At 45.5% G+C, this 14015-nt stretch overlaps 2 protein-coding genes across 3 annotated transcripts in view; both read left to right on the top strand.

Annotated features, from left to right (window-relative positions):
* The window catches only part of LOC143271051 (uncharacterized), a 65189-nt gene that overhangs the window by 50022 nt on the left and 1152 nt on the right, over positions 1–14015 (top strand). The gene's annotated exons all lie outside the window — the stretch shown is intronic.
* LOC143270886 (uncharacterized) lies at positions 11645–13740 on the top strand. 2 transcript variants are annotated; one of them, XM_076562148.1, is made up of 3 exons: positions 11645–11801; positions 11977–12412; positions 13031–13740. In XM_076562148.1, the coding sequence occupies exons 1-2, from the start codon at positions 11759–11761 to the stop codon at positions 12381–12383; spliced, it is 450 nt and encodes a 149-aa protein (XP_076418263.1). In that variant the 5' UTR covers positions 11645–11758; the 3' UTR covers positions 12384–12412; positions 13031–13740. The 2 variants fall into 2 exon arrangements, with proteins under 2 accessions (XP_076418263.1, XP_076418262.1); XM_076562147.1 differs by having other exon boundaries at positions 11974–12412; positions 13031–13737.

Below are 14015 nucleotides of genomic sequence, written 5' to 3'. Positions count from 1 at the left end.
TAGTAATAGGAAAAGCACTAATCCCAAGACCATGAGAGAGGAAAAATAACATCTTTAGGAATACTTATCTGGGTTCTTTCGACCTCTGTGGAGTGGGTCTATGTTTTTATGACTCTTTTGATCCTTTGAGGCCTTTTTGCAGAATGACATAAAAGTTTTAGATACATTAGTATTACCAATCTGTACTGAAATCCATATTGTAGACAAAGCAGATAAAGGGTATCTGTAAAACAGCAGAAGTAGACTTATACCTTTGAGTCCCAACAAGAACTACAGATTTGGGCATTTTACTTCTGTCCAGAAAGCCAGGTGTAAGTTGGACAGAGATTTTAAGCCTGGAGAAAAGCACTTTTAAGCTTACATTAGACATATCTATATGACATCTAAAACAAATCCAAAATGTTGAGCTTGTGACTGAACAGTAAGTGGTCATTGCTCTACCAGCTCATCAGGACTCCTAAATGTTAAGCTCTGAACCATAGAACAGGAGAGTAATCTGAAACATATCTTATTTTAGACTCATATCCGAACCTTTATGATTTATTTAAATTTTTACATCTTAGAACATTTTATTAAGTGAGCTTACAAGCTAGCTATGGCCTTGCAGAAAGATCTGGTTGATGCTGCCATGCTGACAAAGTTAGAGCTAGCCTAGCCATCAGTACTATCAGAAATCTGAGAAGGATAAACTATATCTGAGTGCAGACCAAGAAGCTTCCAATCCTATAAATTACAGTGATCAATCCCTACCCAGGTCTCTATAGCATTGGAGGTACCAGTCAGAACAACATCAATCTTCTATCACCATCAAGCCCATAAGGCAGAGTACCTTTTCTGTGGAATAGGGACATGGAAGACTGACAGTGTCCTACTACTTGTCCACAGTCTGGGCTGGGTCCTGGAGGCAGGCGTTGCATTGGGGCATCTTTCCCTGTGGTCAGTGTCATTCGCAATTCAGGTGGCATCTTCTTGTCATTCCATATCTTCTTTGGAGACCTTGGGAGTCATTGCTAGGAGCTGGGGAGCTGGGAGTCTCTGTTTCCGATAGTAAGTTTTTAAACATATAATTTAAATGTCATATTCATCAGATCATTGACAGGTTTGAGGACCATTATCTATTAAATGTATCTGAGCCAAATAAATCTAGGCCTAATCTTGAAAATATCTCTAAGTTTGGTAATAATGACCAGGCTAATTTGTTCTCCTATAGATATATTAGTCAAATATACCTCTCAGTTTGTTTTTATTTAAATAGAACCGTTTTATGCTTTAAACTAGTATCTGGATAGCCAGATAACTAGTATTAATTTGTATTCCTTAACACAGAAGGACATGCATGCAAACTCAGACATTCAAAACCAAACATACATGTGGCCACATTTTCATTCATACCTGCAGAATAGACAGACATTTTTAAAACTATGACCCTTTGGAGTCTCCATGTAACAGCAGAAAAGCAAGAGAAAAAAATCTGAAACATGTTTACTTAAACTTTAAAGTTAGACCTTAAAGTTTTATTATATTTTTTAAACCCTCATGACATGCTTAAGCCTTTAAATTTTTACATCTTAAACTGTTTCCTCAAGTCAAAAAATCATTTATTTAAACTTTTATTTTAACCAACAATAATTTGAAACCAATTTTCTTAAATGATGGCAAGTATTTGTAACACATTGAACTCAAATGACCAAAACCCATGTAAATTTTTACTTTTCCTGTGGAAACAAAAGCATAATTTTCCTAGTATCTTGAACTGGTAATTTAACATTTCTTTATCAAGCAATATCAGTGTTATGTCCAGATCGCATCCCCAAAGAAGCCACTGGAGACCTCAGGTACAGAATGCAAAAGCAAGGTTTATACAAATGAAGTTTACAAGCCTCGGCAGGGGGGCTAGTTCCAAACCTCTCACACACAGCAGGGAGGTTGGAAGGAGCACATGCCTTTCTTTGTGAGGCTAATACAGACCACATAATTTATCTCCCACCACCGCATCCCTCTTTAGGTTCATATCAGTAGTTTTTTATGTTATCTTTATTTCTCATTTGTCCACCAACCGTGTTTAGGAGTTTTATGAGCTGTCTCCTGGGTTTGGGGAGTTTGGGGAGTTTGGGATGTTTTATGACCACTTAGTCTCTGTCAGATGGTCATATATCCTAACTCTGTGTTTTCTTAAGTTTCTGTAGTTGATAAAACCACCTGGAAAAAGGCGTCTAAGTTCTTATCTACATTTAAGAATCCTGGTATTAGCTTCTCTTTGTCTGTAGGGGATGAAGTTGGGGGGGTGGTTACTGAGGTTTCACAATCAGGACAGAGAAGGGTTAACAAGAGAAATTCCTGGCTGGCAGAAGAGACTTTGAAGTTATCACAGTAAAGGAAGGGAGGGAGAGCAGTGGTCATAAAGTATGTCCTTGGCTGCCAGTGTTCCTGAAAAAAAAGTTTTTGTTAACTCCTCTGACTAAAGTCAGATTCTCTGTTCAGTGTTCACACAGTTTTGTCAGTTGCAGGCAGCCATTGCCCTGTTCAGAGCAGGACATGAGAATCTTAGCCCGCCTGTACCCAGAGCACGCACCCCCACCTTCGTGAGAGCAGCCAGCTGCCTGCAGTCCTGATAGCAAGAGAGCTAGGGAGGGAGGGAGGTGGCCCTCGCTGTGCCTCTCTCTCCTCCCCCCAGGAAAATAAGGGAGATGAGTAGCAGAAACAGATGACATTTACACAGACAATCCAAGTACCAGCACATCAGCACTGAGACGATGATGGCCTCACTCACAGCAAGCAAGCCCCTCGACTGTGGCTCGCACATCCTTCTGGTGGGCTAGGCAAAGATCTAGTGGAGAAGAAGGGGACTGTCCCATAGTGTCCGTCACAGTCAAGTCAACAATGAGAACAGTTAACACACTACACACAAGACCAAGGGCACACGAAAGAAAAACTTTGCCCCAACGAGACAACCAACAAAGCTCCAAGAACAATGACAGCCTGATGTGCTCTGTGGAGAGTTTACCCTCCAGGCTCAATCACACCAAAAACAATCGAGACTCGAGGATCTCTGTCCTTGATCAAACAGACATCAGGGGGCTTTCACATCCCTGTCAGTCAGACTTGTACCTTATTTCTTGGAAGAGAAACAGAGTGTAAAGTAACAATGACCACAATAAAACATACAAAAAACCCCACAAAATGTCTCTAACAATTTCCTGGGACAAAATACAAAGTGGCACTTCCTCCCACCATGGGGAAAGGTACCCAAAGATGCTCCTCTCCTGAGCACTCCCTGGAGGAGACTCCTAAAATCAAATGATCACCTCTGAGGTGGCCCCAAATGGCTCGGGACTAGGGGGTCCCTTGCCCAAATCAGGGAATGAGACGTCTCTCTTTCCCTCCCAGGATCACTGTCCGGACATGTCTGTCCCAGTGAGCCTGCAAAGCACAAATCAGTCGACTGGCACAAAACGTAGCGAGACAAGACAGAGACAGAGACAAGACAGAGAGCGCTCTTACTGGTAGATGTCAATAAACCTCTGGACCCTTGAGGGTCCCGGTGGGGTCTTTTGGTCTTTTGTTCAATGTGATTTGTGGCAACCTCACTCTTACCATCTTCTGGGACAGACACATCGTTTAATAGGTCCTCAGCAAGTGCCAGAAGATATGACACCCTACTATTTTTTTTTTTGAATCCTTTAAAACATCTCTGATTACTCCATAGAAACTAAAGAATGCATCGAGGACGTTCTCTCAGTCCTTAAGTAAGTTACTGATATCCTTTCCAACTTTATTCCTCGTCAAAGGGTGGATGCCTGGGCCATTAATAACCAGCCAGGGACATTTTTCTTCCACAAAATAGAAAAACTTAATTAAATCTTTTTTTCTTTCTTTCTTTTTGACTCTTATTCCCCTCTCCCTGAAATCTTCATTTCCTTAATGAAGACAGCCTCTTTAGAGAGTACTTTACCCATTGATTAGTGAACGGCACTTACCTCAAGGCTGCCCGCGGCGAACGAGTGATGCTGTTGGGGCACCTCTACCCTAGTGAGTCTGGCCAGACCACGTTTTCTCTTTGCCGTCCAGTAGTGAGCCACCGTGCCTCGAGCCCCAAGTTCAGGTGCCACTTGACCCGTCCAGCAGGCCAGGTTATTTGAGGGTCTCGAGGAGGGACCACCTGTGAATCAATGGGGGGCGAGAGGGAAAGGAGACCAAGCGCGTGAAGAAAGACAAAGCAGTCTGAGTTGCGTCAAGGCCTCGTTTATTGACTGGGTGTTAGAGCTTATAAACAGGGCTTCAGGTAGGGAGGGGGAGCAGGAGTGAGGAGAGGACAAAGAAAATTCCTAAGGAGGGTCAGCAGGAGGTCGCTTTGGTCCCAGGCCCCTGCAGCTAGCTGATTTAAAGAGGTTTATTTAATCCTACATTCCTAGGTTAGACTAAAAGCCTCTTATTTACACGAGGCTTGATAAATTGTGGCAGGTAACACAGGTTCAAGACACTGCTGTCCAGAGTCGGTCTCCAACATTCATCAACAGCAGTTACAGATTATATACAGCAAAGATAAAGAACAGGAAACATACAAGTACAGACAGTGGTGAGGTGGTTATTAGAACTGTGAAGTAAGTCTTTTCTGGGAGAAGAAATCCAGCACCAGGACTCCAGAATATTTCCACCCCCAAACAGGAACTTCCTGGACACATGCTAGTACTCCAGGGCCCCTTCTATTCTAAGAGTGACCAGAACATGTTGGGAATAGTTGGCTGCCTTGGAACCAGTCTGACCACATGCCAGCGAAGGGGCTGCTTGACTGACAGTTCTGGGATGGAGACCAGGGTGTAAAGGCCTGCTCTTGACACTTTGACCATTCAGAGAAGACACTAGAAGTGTGTGTGTGTGTGGGGGGGAACAAGAGGAAGGTGAGGAACCTGAGCACAGGTATGAACATTCTCACAGCTTTTGCCAGTACTCATGAAGGCTGAACAGTACTACTAAACTGCTCCCCAGTAGCCCTGGTGAAGATGAGCCCTCTGATCTGCCTGCTGAAGGACCAGCAGGCCCTGAAACCCTGACCAAGCTCCTGGAAAGGCAGAGCATGGAAGCATTTTTCTTACTTGCAGCAAATTGGTTCCTATAGTTGACCCCACAACTTTCCTAGGAAGATCATTCACCAAGGCCAGGGTCTCAGCTGAGACGCAACTTGGAAGGCTCCTTCTACACTCTACTTTCCCAAGGGCCACACCTTCCCTGTAAACACAACCTGCTCACTGAAGCTCCAAACTGCTGTTGGTTTTGGACCTCAGGGGCTCAGTCCATAGCAACTGTCAATCATACCAGGAAGCCTGGAAGGAAGGCCCTGACAGGGGTCTTGGCTCCTAGAAGTTCATTAGAGAAGATTGCTCCCCAGGCCTGCTAGGCCTGTTGGAGACAGACACACTGGAGATCATCCTCAGATAAGGGGAGTTTTACCAGTTCCCAATACTGCTCCCAGAGTCATTGCTTTTGCTTTGAGATCCAGTTTGGGACATAGCTTTGGAGACTTGGTGTTTCAGACACAGGCAGGGAAACTCCTCCAGCCTTTGAGATATGCCTGACATGGGAGATCTTCCACTTGTGCTCCTCAGTGACCTGCTCTCTGCAGACTTGCTCTGCAAGGGCCTCTTCCCAGTTGGCATACCGAGATCCCTGCTACTGGGACACTGGTTGATGGTGCTTGGCTAGGCACCCTGAAGCCTGCTGAAAACTTAGTGCTGAAACACTACCAACATCTCTCCATCACTTAGCATCCTTTCTTCTTCCCTAGTCAAGTGTCCACTCTTGGGTGTTGCTTTGTTTTTATTCTTCACTGACTGCCCACTTTATTCCTGGAGGGAGGTATAAACAAGAAATAAAGGTAAGAATAGACCACCTCATGGAAATGGAGTGGTGAAGCATCATGATCCAGCTGACCGATGTTGGGGATGGTCACAGCAAGGACTGGTGGATCCCACTGCTGCTTCAGGACAGACAAATGGGAACAGGAAGGGAGTCAAGCAGGCTATAGAGCTATGGACACCAGAGGGTTCCTCCAGTAGTGCAAGCTGTGGGAGGAGAGCGTAGATCCTTAGTACACTGACCTCCTTGAAGCTTGGTGAGAAGGTTGTGCTAGGGATCCTGTGGGTACCTGTGCTTTTTTCCTGCCAGAAACCCTAAGTCCAACCCCTAAGTCATTCACTCACTTAGCAAAATATTGGCACACTGCTGTTATCCGGTAGCCAGCAGAGTGCCCACCCTCTCAGCCTTGTTGAGAGGCCCAGGTACACTGGAGTTGGCACAGGGACATTGGTGGGCTGCATTCCCTCCTATATGGGAATAGGCTACCTGCCTAATTGCTTCCTTGTTCCCAGCATGAGTCCAGGGCCCACAGGAACACATTCAGTACTAGACAGGCCAATCCCCAGAGCCCTCAGGGATCACAACTCAGCAATAGGAGGTACTAGTGGCAGTACAGACCTGCTCACACAGGTGTGAAGGGCAGGAAGTGAGCACAGGACACGGCCTCGCAGTCGAATTAGAAAGTAGGACAAGTCAGAAATAATACCAGAAGGCACAAAGGTGGACCAAGGAACACTGATGGTGACAAATTCAAATGGAACATGAGGTCAGAGAAGGACAATGTTGGGCTCTGGCAAAGTCAGAAGGGCAGAGGTCAGCTGTGGGCAGTGTCTGAGCAGAGAAGCAGCAGAGTCAGGTTGGCATTTTGGAAAGATCACCCTGACTGCACTGGTGAGAGCATGATGTTCATGGTCTGTAAAATCATCTATCCTTAGGTAAGACTTTTGCCTATGGAGTAAATTCTCCAATGAAGGATATCAAGGCCCTTCCTAGCTTTTTATTTGGACATATGAGTATCACAGCCAAATCAACATATACTAAGTCATTATAAACAATTTCTACTAGTATGTTTCTTCATTCTCCATGGGGGTCACTGAAGAAGTTGAACATTCTTACCACCCCACCAGGGGACTATCTGAGAGCTTGTTATGCCAGCCTAATCTTGAGTCCAGGAAGAACAGGACCCTCTCAGAGTCACCAGGGTAATTTATGTGGTCAACTGTCCATACAGCAGAACCATTTTTACTGGAATTTGAGCCCCACAAAGGCACATATAGGGTCATGGAGATTTTACAAAGGCCCAGAGTTCTTTCTGTACACTGGACCCTGGTTGGCCAGGCTGACTTACATGAGAAATACCCACCACTGTCCTGCAGCCTGCCTCACTTCTGTACTGATGCACAGTCAGTCATGCTCACACCATGTCATCTTCATGCTGCACAGTCTTCTCACTTCTCAGTGGCCTCTCTCCTGGGCACTGCTGGGTACCCCAGCTCCAACCTCCTTCTTTGGGATCATATTTTTCTTTTGGGTTTTTTACAAAGTTTCTCTGTGTAGTTTTGGAGCCTGTCATGGATCTTGTTCTATAGACCAGGATGGCCTCAAACTCACAGAGATCTGCCTCTCTCTGCTTCTCTAGTGCTGGTATTGAAGTCATGTGCCACCACTGCCTGGCGAGGCTCATAATTGGTACTGGAAAACTGGCCCAGCTTGTCCCTAGACCATCTCCTGGCCATGCCTCTACCATCTCTTTCAGAGCTACCCTTCCCTGGAGCTCACTTCAGCCTCCCACCCTCTCCTTCCTCAGGATACAATTCTTCTAGATGTCTTCCAACACAGCTTTCAGTCCTGGCCTCCCTCTAAATCAATACTTGTCTCTCTCGACCATGTGTCTCTAACAAACAGCAGAAAGAGTCCTTACTGAGTCCCTGTAGGAAGAGACCTGCAACCAGAAACAGGACCTAAGGCCTGGATACAACAAGAATGCTCCAGCGCCTGTTGCTGGGATACAGCATAACAGAGGGGTTCAGCAAGAACCCTCCAAAGTCATGTGGCTGGTTGAAAGACTGAAGGGAGGATCCCTGACCTGTCCACTCCTTTCCTGGTTCAGAGAGGGGCTCACTCTTCATTATTTCTACACAAGACACCAGTATACACACAATAAAAGAGAGGAAGAGGGGAAAGATAGAGAGAGGGAGAGACAGACAGAGAGAGCAGTTGTGGTTCAGATGAACTAGGTGGCAGCCTCTGATTTTCCTGCCAAAGTCATGATTATCACTTGATGGCTTGAAAGCTCAGGCCATGGAGTGCTGAGCAGAGAAAGGACATAGTGAGCTCTGACTAAGTGGGCAGTGCAGGGGTCAGTGTATCCTGTCCAGTGAGCAACAAAGGCCGCATGGGAGAGCCAACCTGGGCACAGCTGGCTCACCGATTTTCAGGTGTCCCTAACAATGCTGACCACGGGTTTGTTGAAGATGACTCAAATCTAGGAAATCTTCCCCATTTATTATTCTTTCTGTATGTTACATGATGTCATATGCAGATATAAGCTCATCAAAGAATTCATTCTGTTTATTGTGTTTCTTCATTTTCTTTAAGAAATTTTTTATTCATTTTACACACCAACAACAGATCCCTGTCTCATCTCTCCTCATGCTTCAGTCACTATTCCCCCAACCCCCGCACCTTCCGCCCTATGCCCACCCCCAAAAAGGTAAGGCTCCCATGAGGAGTGAGTGGAGCATAGTACATTCAGTTGAGGAAGGTCCAAGACCCTCCCCTCTGTACCAAGGCTGTGCAAGGTGTCCCATCATAGGTAATGAGATCCAAAAAGCCGCACAGGCACCAGGTATAGATCCTGATCCCACAATTGTGTTTCTTCTTACAGCTGATAACTTGCTTTTAAAATTGCTCATTTGAATTATCTCAACACTCTTCAAGGTAAACTTAATATTGTCCTGGGTTTCAGTTAAGCAGTGAAACAGGTTATTTTTATTGTGCTCATCAATAAAACAGACTTAGAATTCATTTGTGTTTTTTCCCCAGCAGTAACTAGCTTTATGAAACGTTTTGGACCAATTTTCTTTTATGTTTTTCATATTTCTACAACTACTCTTACATTCTGCATATTAGACTCTCTCTAGGGGATCAGCCAATGGGATGGGAGGGCTTTGGCTACAGATGTTTCTGCCTGTGAATGTTGTGACTGTGAATGCACCTGTGTGTGGATATGTACATGCTGACCAAGAAATCCCTCAGGAAAATCTGTGTGCAAGTAGGTTTCCCCTCTAACAATTATGATGAGCAGAGTCCCATGGGAAAATTGTGTAGAAATCCCAAAATCACATGCCTTAACCTGAAGCAGTGGTTCTCTACTTGGGGGAGCCAGCCCCTTTTAATTTTGGGGTTCACAGAACTTTAAAAGACCATTGTTAAACAAAGATATTATATTATGATTCATACCAGTAGCAAAAGTACAATTAGGAAGCAACAACAAAAATGGTTGGGGTCACCACAGCATAACTATATTAAAGGGCCACAGCATTAGGAAGGTTGAGAATCACTGACCTAAAGCATTGAGCATGTAAGTAAACAAGAAGGAGCCACAAGATTTCATTAATGCATATCAATCATGGAGAGTCCCTCACGGATTAAAACTTATAAGAAAATCACACAGAGCTGCAATTGGGCTCATGAATCACAGCTGTTACACAGCAAAAGCTGCTTATGAATACAGGTTCCCTGTCATTGCCCAGATATGTAGGAATGGGCAACTAGATAGCAGCAAGCTAGCAGCAGACATCCTAAGGAATCAGCAGAGTGGAGTCCCTTCCTCAGGTTCAAGACGGGGACAGGAGAGTCAAGAGGACCAAGGGTAAAGGCAGAGACAGGTGCTGGTTTCCAGACTCACACAGATAACAGATTGGAGCATTGCAGGCCTTGATGTTTACCTGTGTTATCTACTCCCATAGTGCACCCCACAGCTCCTCTGGGTTACACAGCAAGCATTCATCTTTATGGGTGCTGGGTCACCCATCAGAGAGGAATATCCCTCTGCATCACTCTTTGCTAAGTCCTGGGAGCAAACTGCCAGAAATAAAAGAATACACCAAGTGTCCTGTGAGCTCTGTAGAAAGGGGAGGAAATGAACAGTCTCTGGGGCACCCTGAATGCATGATTGCTTACCTGCTTCAAACCAACCCTGTGAACAGCACATTGGGAAATTTATCTCAGAATCCGGGGTTGGTATGGATGCAGAAGTCAGGTGTCTGTCCTTAGTAAGAAAAATCACTCACGTTCAAATTTCTAAGTTGCTCGCATATGTTACAGGGATGGGAGGGCTTAAAGGAGTGTTGGTTTGAAACAGCCAAGCCAGGAACACTGAAGATGAGACACAAAGAGTTTCTGCGATCAGTAGGACAGTCAAGCTGTCTCACACTGATAAAGACAGGGCTCCCAGCTAGTGTGGGCAGTCCAACCAGGCCACCAAGTTCTTCAGGAAAGCACACATGGCACTATTGTCTCCTTATATAGCCTGGCTTCTACAGCAGCTAATTGTGAGAGGGAGTAAAGTCTGTGTCTAAGAGAGCCTCCCATTTCAGTGTTTCAGGGAAGCCTTTCATAACCACACAGGAGATAAGTAGAAGAGGAAGGACAGTTGCAGCTGCTTCTTGGTGACTGAGAAGAATGAGAGCTGAGGATAAATAAAAGCACCTCGGACAGCTGAAATGTCAGAGGACACATGACCACCCAGTGTCTAATGGTGACCAGACAGTCAAGGCCCACAACTCACAAAGCCCTAGTCAGGGATGGACAAAGGGGCCTGTGGTGGGAGGGGGTTGAGCCACCCCTGACTAGGTGGGCAATAGGTGAACAGAGCATGGTCATCTCCTTGGTGTGGGCTAGACCATGTGGACCCTGGGCCCTCCAGTATCTCAACCTATGCTAACACAGAGAACTAACCCATCTTCTAACAATTACCTCAGCCATTGTCCAGACTCTGCCATGATCCTATTAAAAACAAAAACCACGAAATGACAGATCTCAGAGGTCTTTTAAATTTTGGGAATGTCACCTACTCTGGGGAGTCTCTCTAACTTTTCCTCAGTTCTGCCCCTTCCTGCAATTATTCATCGTAGAGCTTGAATCCAGAATTGCTTACTCCTCCTGTCTTTCACCTTCACAGCTGTGAGACAGGTTTGGAACCAGTGCCTAGGGTCAGTCTTTCATGTCCTCAGGTATCTGGGTCACCCTAGGGCTTTGGTCAAGCACAGCTATGTAGAGCAAGGTCTCCATCAGAATGAGCTTGTGAATACCAGTGGAATTCAACCCTGTTGGGAGCAGTCTCTCAGGAGGATCTTGCCCTGGCCTACCCACATATTTGCCATCATACTGGGCTCTTCAAGACAGCACATCCAAGATTGGGGCTTTTTGTTTAAAGGACTTTTCCTTAATTTAATAAAATGATTTACCTGGGCTCAAGGGCCTGCTGAGTTTGAGAAGGTCTTTGTGTTACTCCCTGTGACTGAATTTGAACAGTCCAGCCTTACCCAAAACTAGAGGTGTCAGCTAAGGAGCAACCCAGAGCCACAGGTTCCGCACCCCCACCCCATACACACTCACTGCATTTTTTAAAGTACTCCCTGCTCTTTCAGCCCTAACTTGCTTCAGGCTAGGCACCTCAGAGGACAAGCCTAAAGACACTGAGTCTATGCAGGCCAGAATGTGATTGGACACATTGTAATTACGTTGAGTGTCCAGAAGACAAGTTTTCTGGATCAAGAATCAGAGCTGTACCTGTGGCTCCAGACAGTGAGGACGTGGCTATAAAGCTTCGGAACTCGGGTCTGATTGAAAGATTTCCTGCACAGAGACTCGTCAGGGCTGCAGCCAGTGTTTCAACAGGATGCTGAGTACAGTAGCTGATGAGCAACAGGAAAAACAGCATGGTCAGTAAAATGGTTCTGACTGGACTTGGGCAAAATCTGGGAAGCAAACCTGTTGGAATGGCCAGTGGCCATGCACTTCGATTACCAGGCTCTGCCGGTGGCCCCTCTCCAGGCTTTCCAATGATCCATGGCCAAGATGCTCAGATTTTTATCTTTGTGTTTTTCTCTCTAGCAGGTGAGAATACAGTGGTCCTGAAGCCTGGAGAGAAAGGAGGCAAGAGAGGGCTTGTACAGAGCGAGCTTGCTCAGGGTGAGCTTGATCAGGGCAAACTTGCTCCAAGCAAGCCTTCTCAAGAAGAGCTTGCTCAGTCTGATCTTGCTCAGGAAGCCACAGGAGTGGTAGAGGAGGGAGAAAAGGAAGAAGAAATGGAAGGATCACATGCTGGCAATGGTAGTTCTGGCCCCATGGACAAGGGGATCCAGGCAGAATGTGGCCATAGTAGCAGTGTTGAACAGCAGCCTCAGCAAGAGTCGGCAATGCCTGAGGGCACCAAGAGTCTCCAGATTGGGGACAGGCTGCCTTTACAGCGCTACAACAGATTCACCCAGTCTCAGCTGCAGGAACTGAAGCGTCTTTTCTAAGAGAATCACTTCCCCAGCTTTCAAGTAAGGTAAGCAGAACACCCTGCTAGGCGCCTGGTTTTTAGGCAGTGCATCCAGGCTGTCCTTTGGTGCTCCATGAACCCCTCATTTCCTCTAGAAACAAAGCCACCATGTCTGGACCCTCCAGCAGAAATTGGATTCTGTAGTAGGAAGATGTGCCCTAGTCAAACTGGAAAGACTGTGTTCTGTTGCCTCTTTAAGTGGCACTTGAGTGGGAAATTGAGACAGTGCTTTTTCTAAATAAGTCTCTGTAAGAATGAGTGAGAAGCCTGAGGTGTGCCTGGGAAAATGCAGGAGGGATTCCAGCTCAGATTAAAATTTGACTAACAGTTTACATCGTGGAGGCTCTCTTAATGAAGCTTTACATGTTAAGTACATGGACAACATACCTGTGTTTGGCGGGTACCCTTAATTTTGATCCCTGAAAGAAACCTGTTACTAAAATAAGTCGCAGAGTAGGTATGAGGAATACTGTATGTGTGCCAGTTGGAGTGTGTGTATGTGTGTGTGTGTGTATTTGTGTGTCTGTGTGTGTGAGCACGTACACATTTAAAAGGAATCAGAATATGTCCTTATATAGAGTGTTTCCACCACAAGGCCTAAATGTTGGAATCTTTTCACTTCAGGAAGGCTCTTACAAGATCTATGGGTGTGACGGAAGAAGATTTGCAGGACAGTATATAAAAAAAAATAATGTTTTGGAAGGACTCCACATCTTGTGATGTTGTTGTCTAGAGGATAATTATAGCAGAAGAGTGGGACCCTGAAGTTGTATCCCAAGGACGCCAGACAAGTCCAAAACCAGGCTAGGCTCAAGATGATGAAAGACCTCCATTTTCTCAGGCAGGAAATGCCAACCTGGACACCTGAAACATAAGTTGCCTCGGTGCATTGTCTGTCCCTTGGAGGACATAGTGTGTTCTCCATGACCTTCTGAAGGCTGTGCAGCCTGCATGCCTCACTTAAGTGAAGAGACCATGTTCTTGTCCACTTTCAACTCTTTAACTCTGCTTGTCTCAGAAAACCTTTTCTCAGACTTCTTGCTCTGCTTTGTAAATGTCACATGCTTGGCAGGGTTCTGAACCAATACTGGGACCAGGGACCTCAAATGGTCCATAGCCCTTTTACCTGTCTTTTGTTGATTATGAATGTGAACTCTGCTCAGCATTACAATCAGCCCTGGCTTTTCCAGACCACATGCCCACAAGGAAAAAGGCCTATAGACAGTATGCTTGGAGGCTAGGGAGGAAGCATAGAGCAGGAAGAAGTGCCCTTTGTCTCATAAAATGTGCATTCTGCATACTCATAAAAGGCTATCACCATGGAGCCTTTGACAGACAACTATGGGCCTTGAGATAGTTCTCCCAGGTTCCAAAAGAACTCTTTTTGATACTTTTCAGCACACAGCAGGGACCAGGAACAACCCACGCACTAGATCTGCATCCTCTTCTGAACAAATGCATTAAAAATATCAAATAATAGAGTGAAGAGTCAATATTCTAGGTCTGTCCCACAGCTGAAGGACTGGGTATGGTGGTCCATGTCCGCAGGGGGTTCATGGGGGTGTTTTGACTGGTTCCATGAGAACAAAAACCTGTTGCTTCCAGCATT

The sequence above is a fragment of the Peromyscus maniculatus genome, chromosome X (assembly GCF_049852395.1).
Source record: "Peromyscus maniculatus bairdii isolate BWxNUB_F1_BW_parent chromosome X, HU_Pman_BW_mat_3.1, whole genome shotgun sequence".
Taxonomy (NCBI): Eukaryota; Metazoa; Chordata; class Mammalia; order Rodentia; family Cricetidae; genus Peromyscus; species Peromyscus maniculatus.
The sequence above is the reverse complement of the archived record's forward strand: the minus strand, read 5'-3'. Positions and strand labels throughout refer to the sequence as shown.

Bases quoted from the DNA above. Each gene is read 5' to 3' on its own strand.
- LOC143270886 (XM_076562147.1), top strand. From the start codon at position 11,759: ATGCTGAGTACAGTAGCTGATGAGCAACAGGAAAAACAGCATG. The intron at 11,802-11,973 runs GTCAGTAAAATG...TTTTCTCTCTAG, and splicing joins GCAACAGGAAAAACAGCATG to CAGGTGAGAATACAGTGGTC.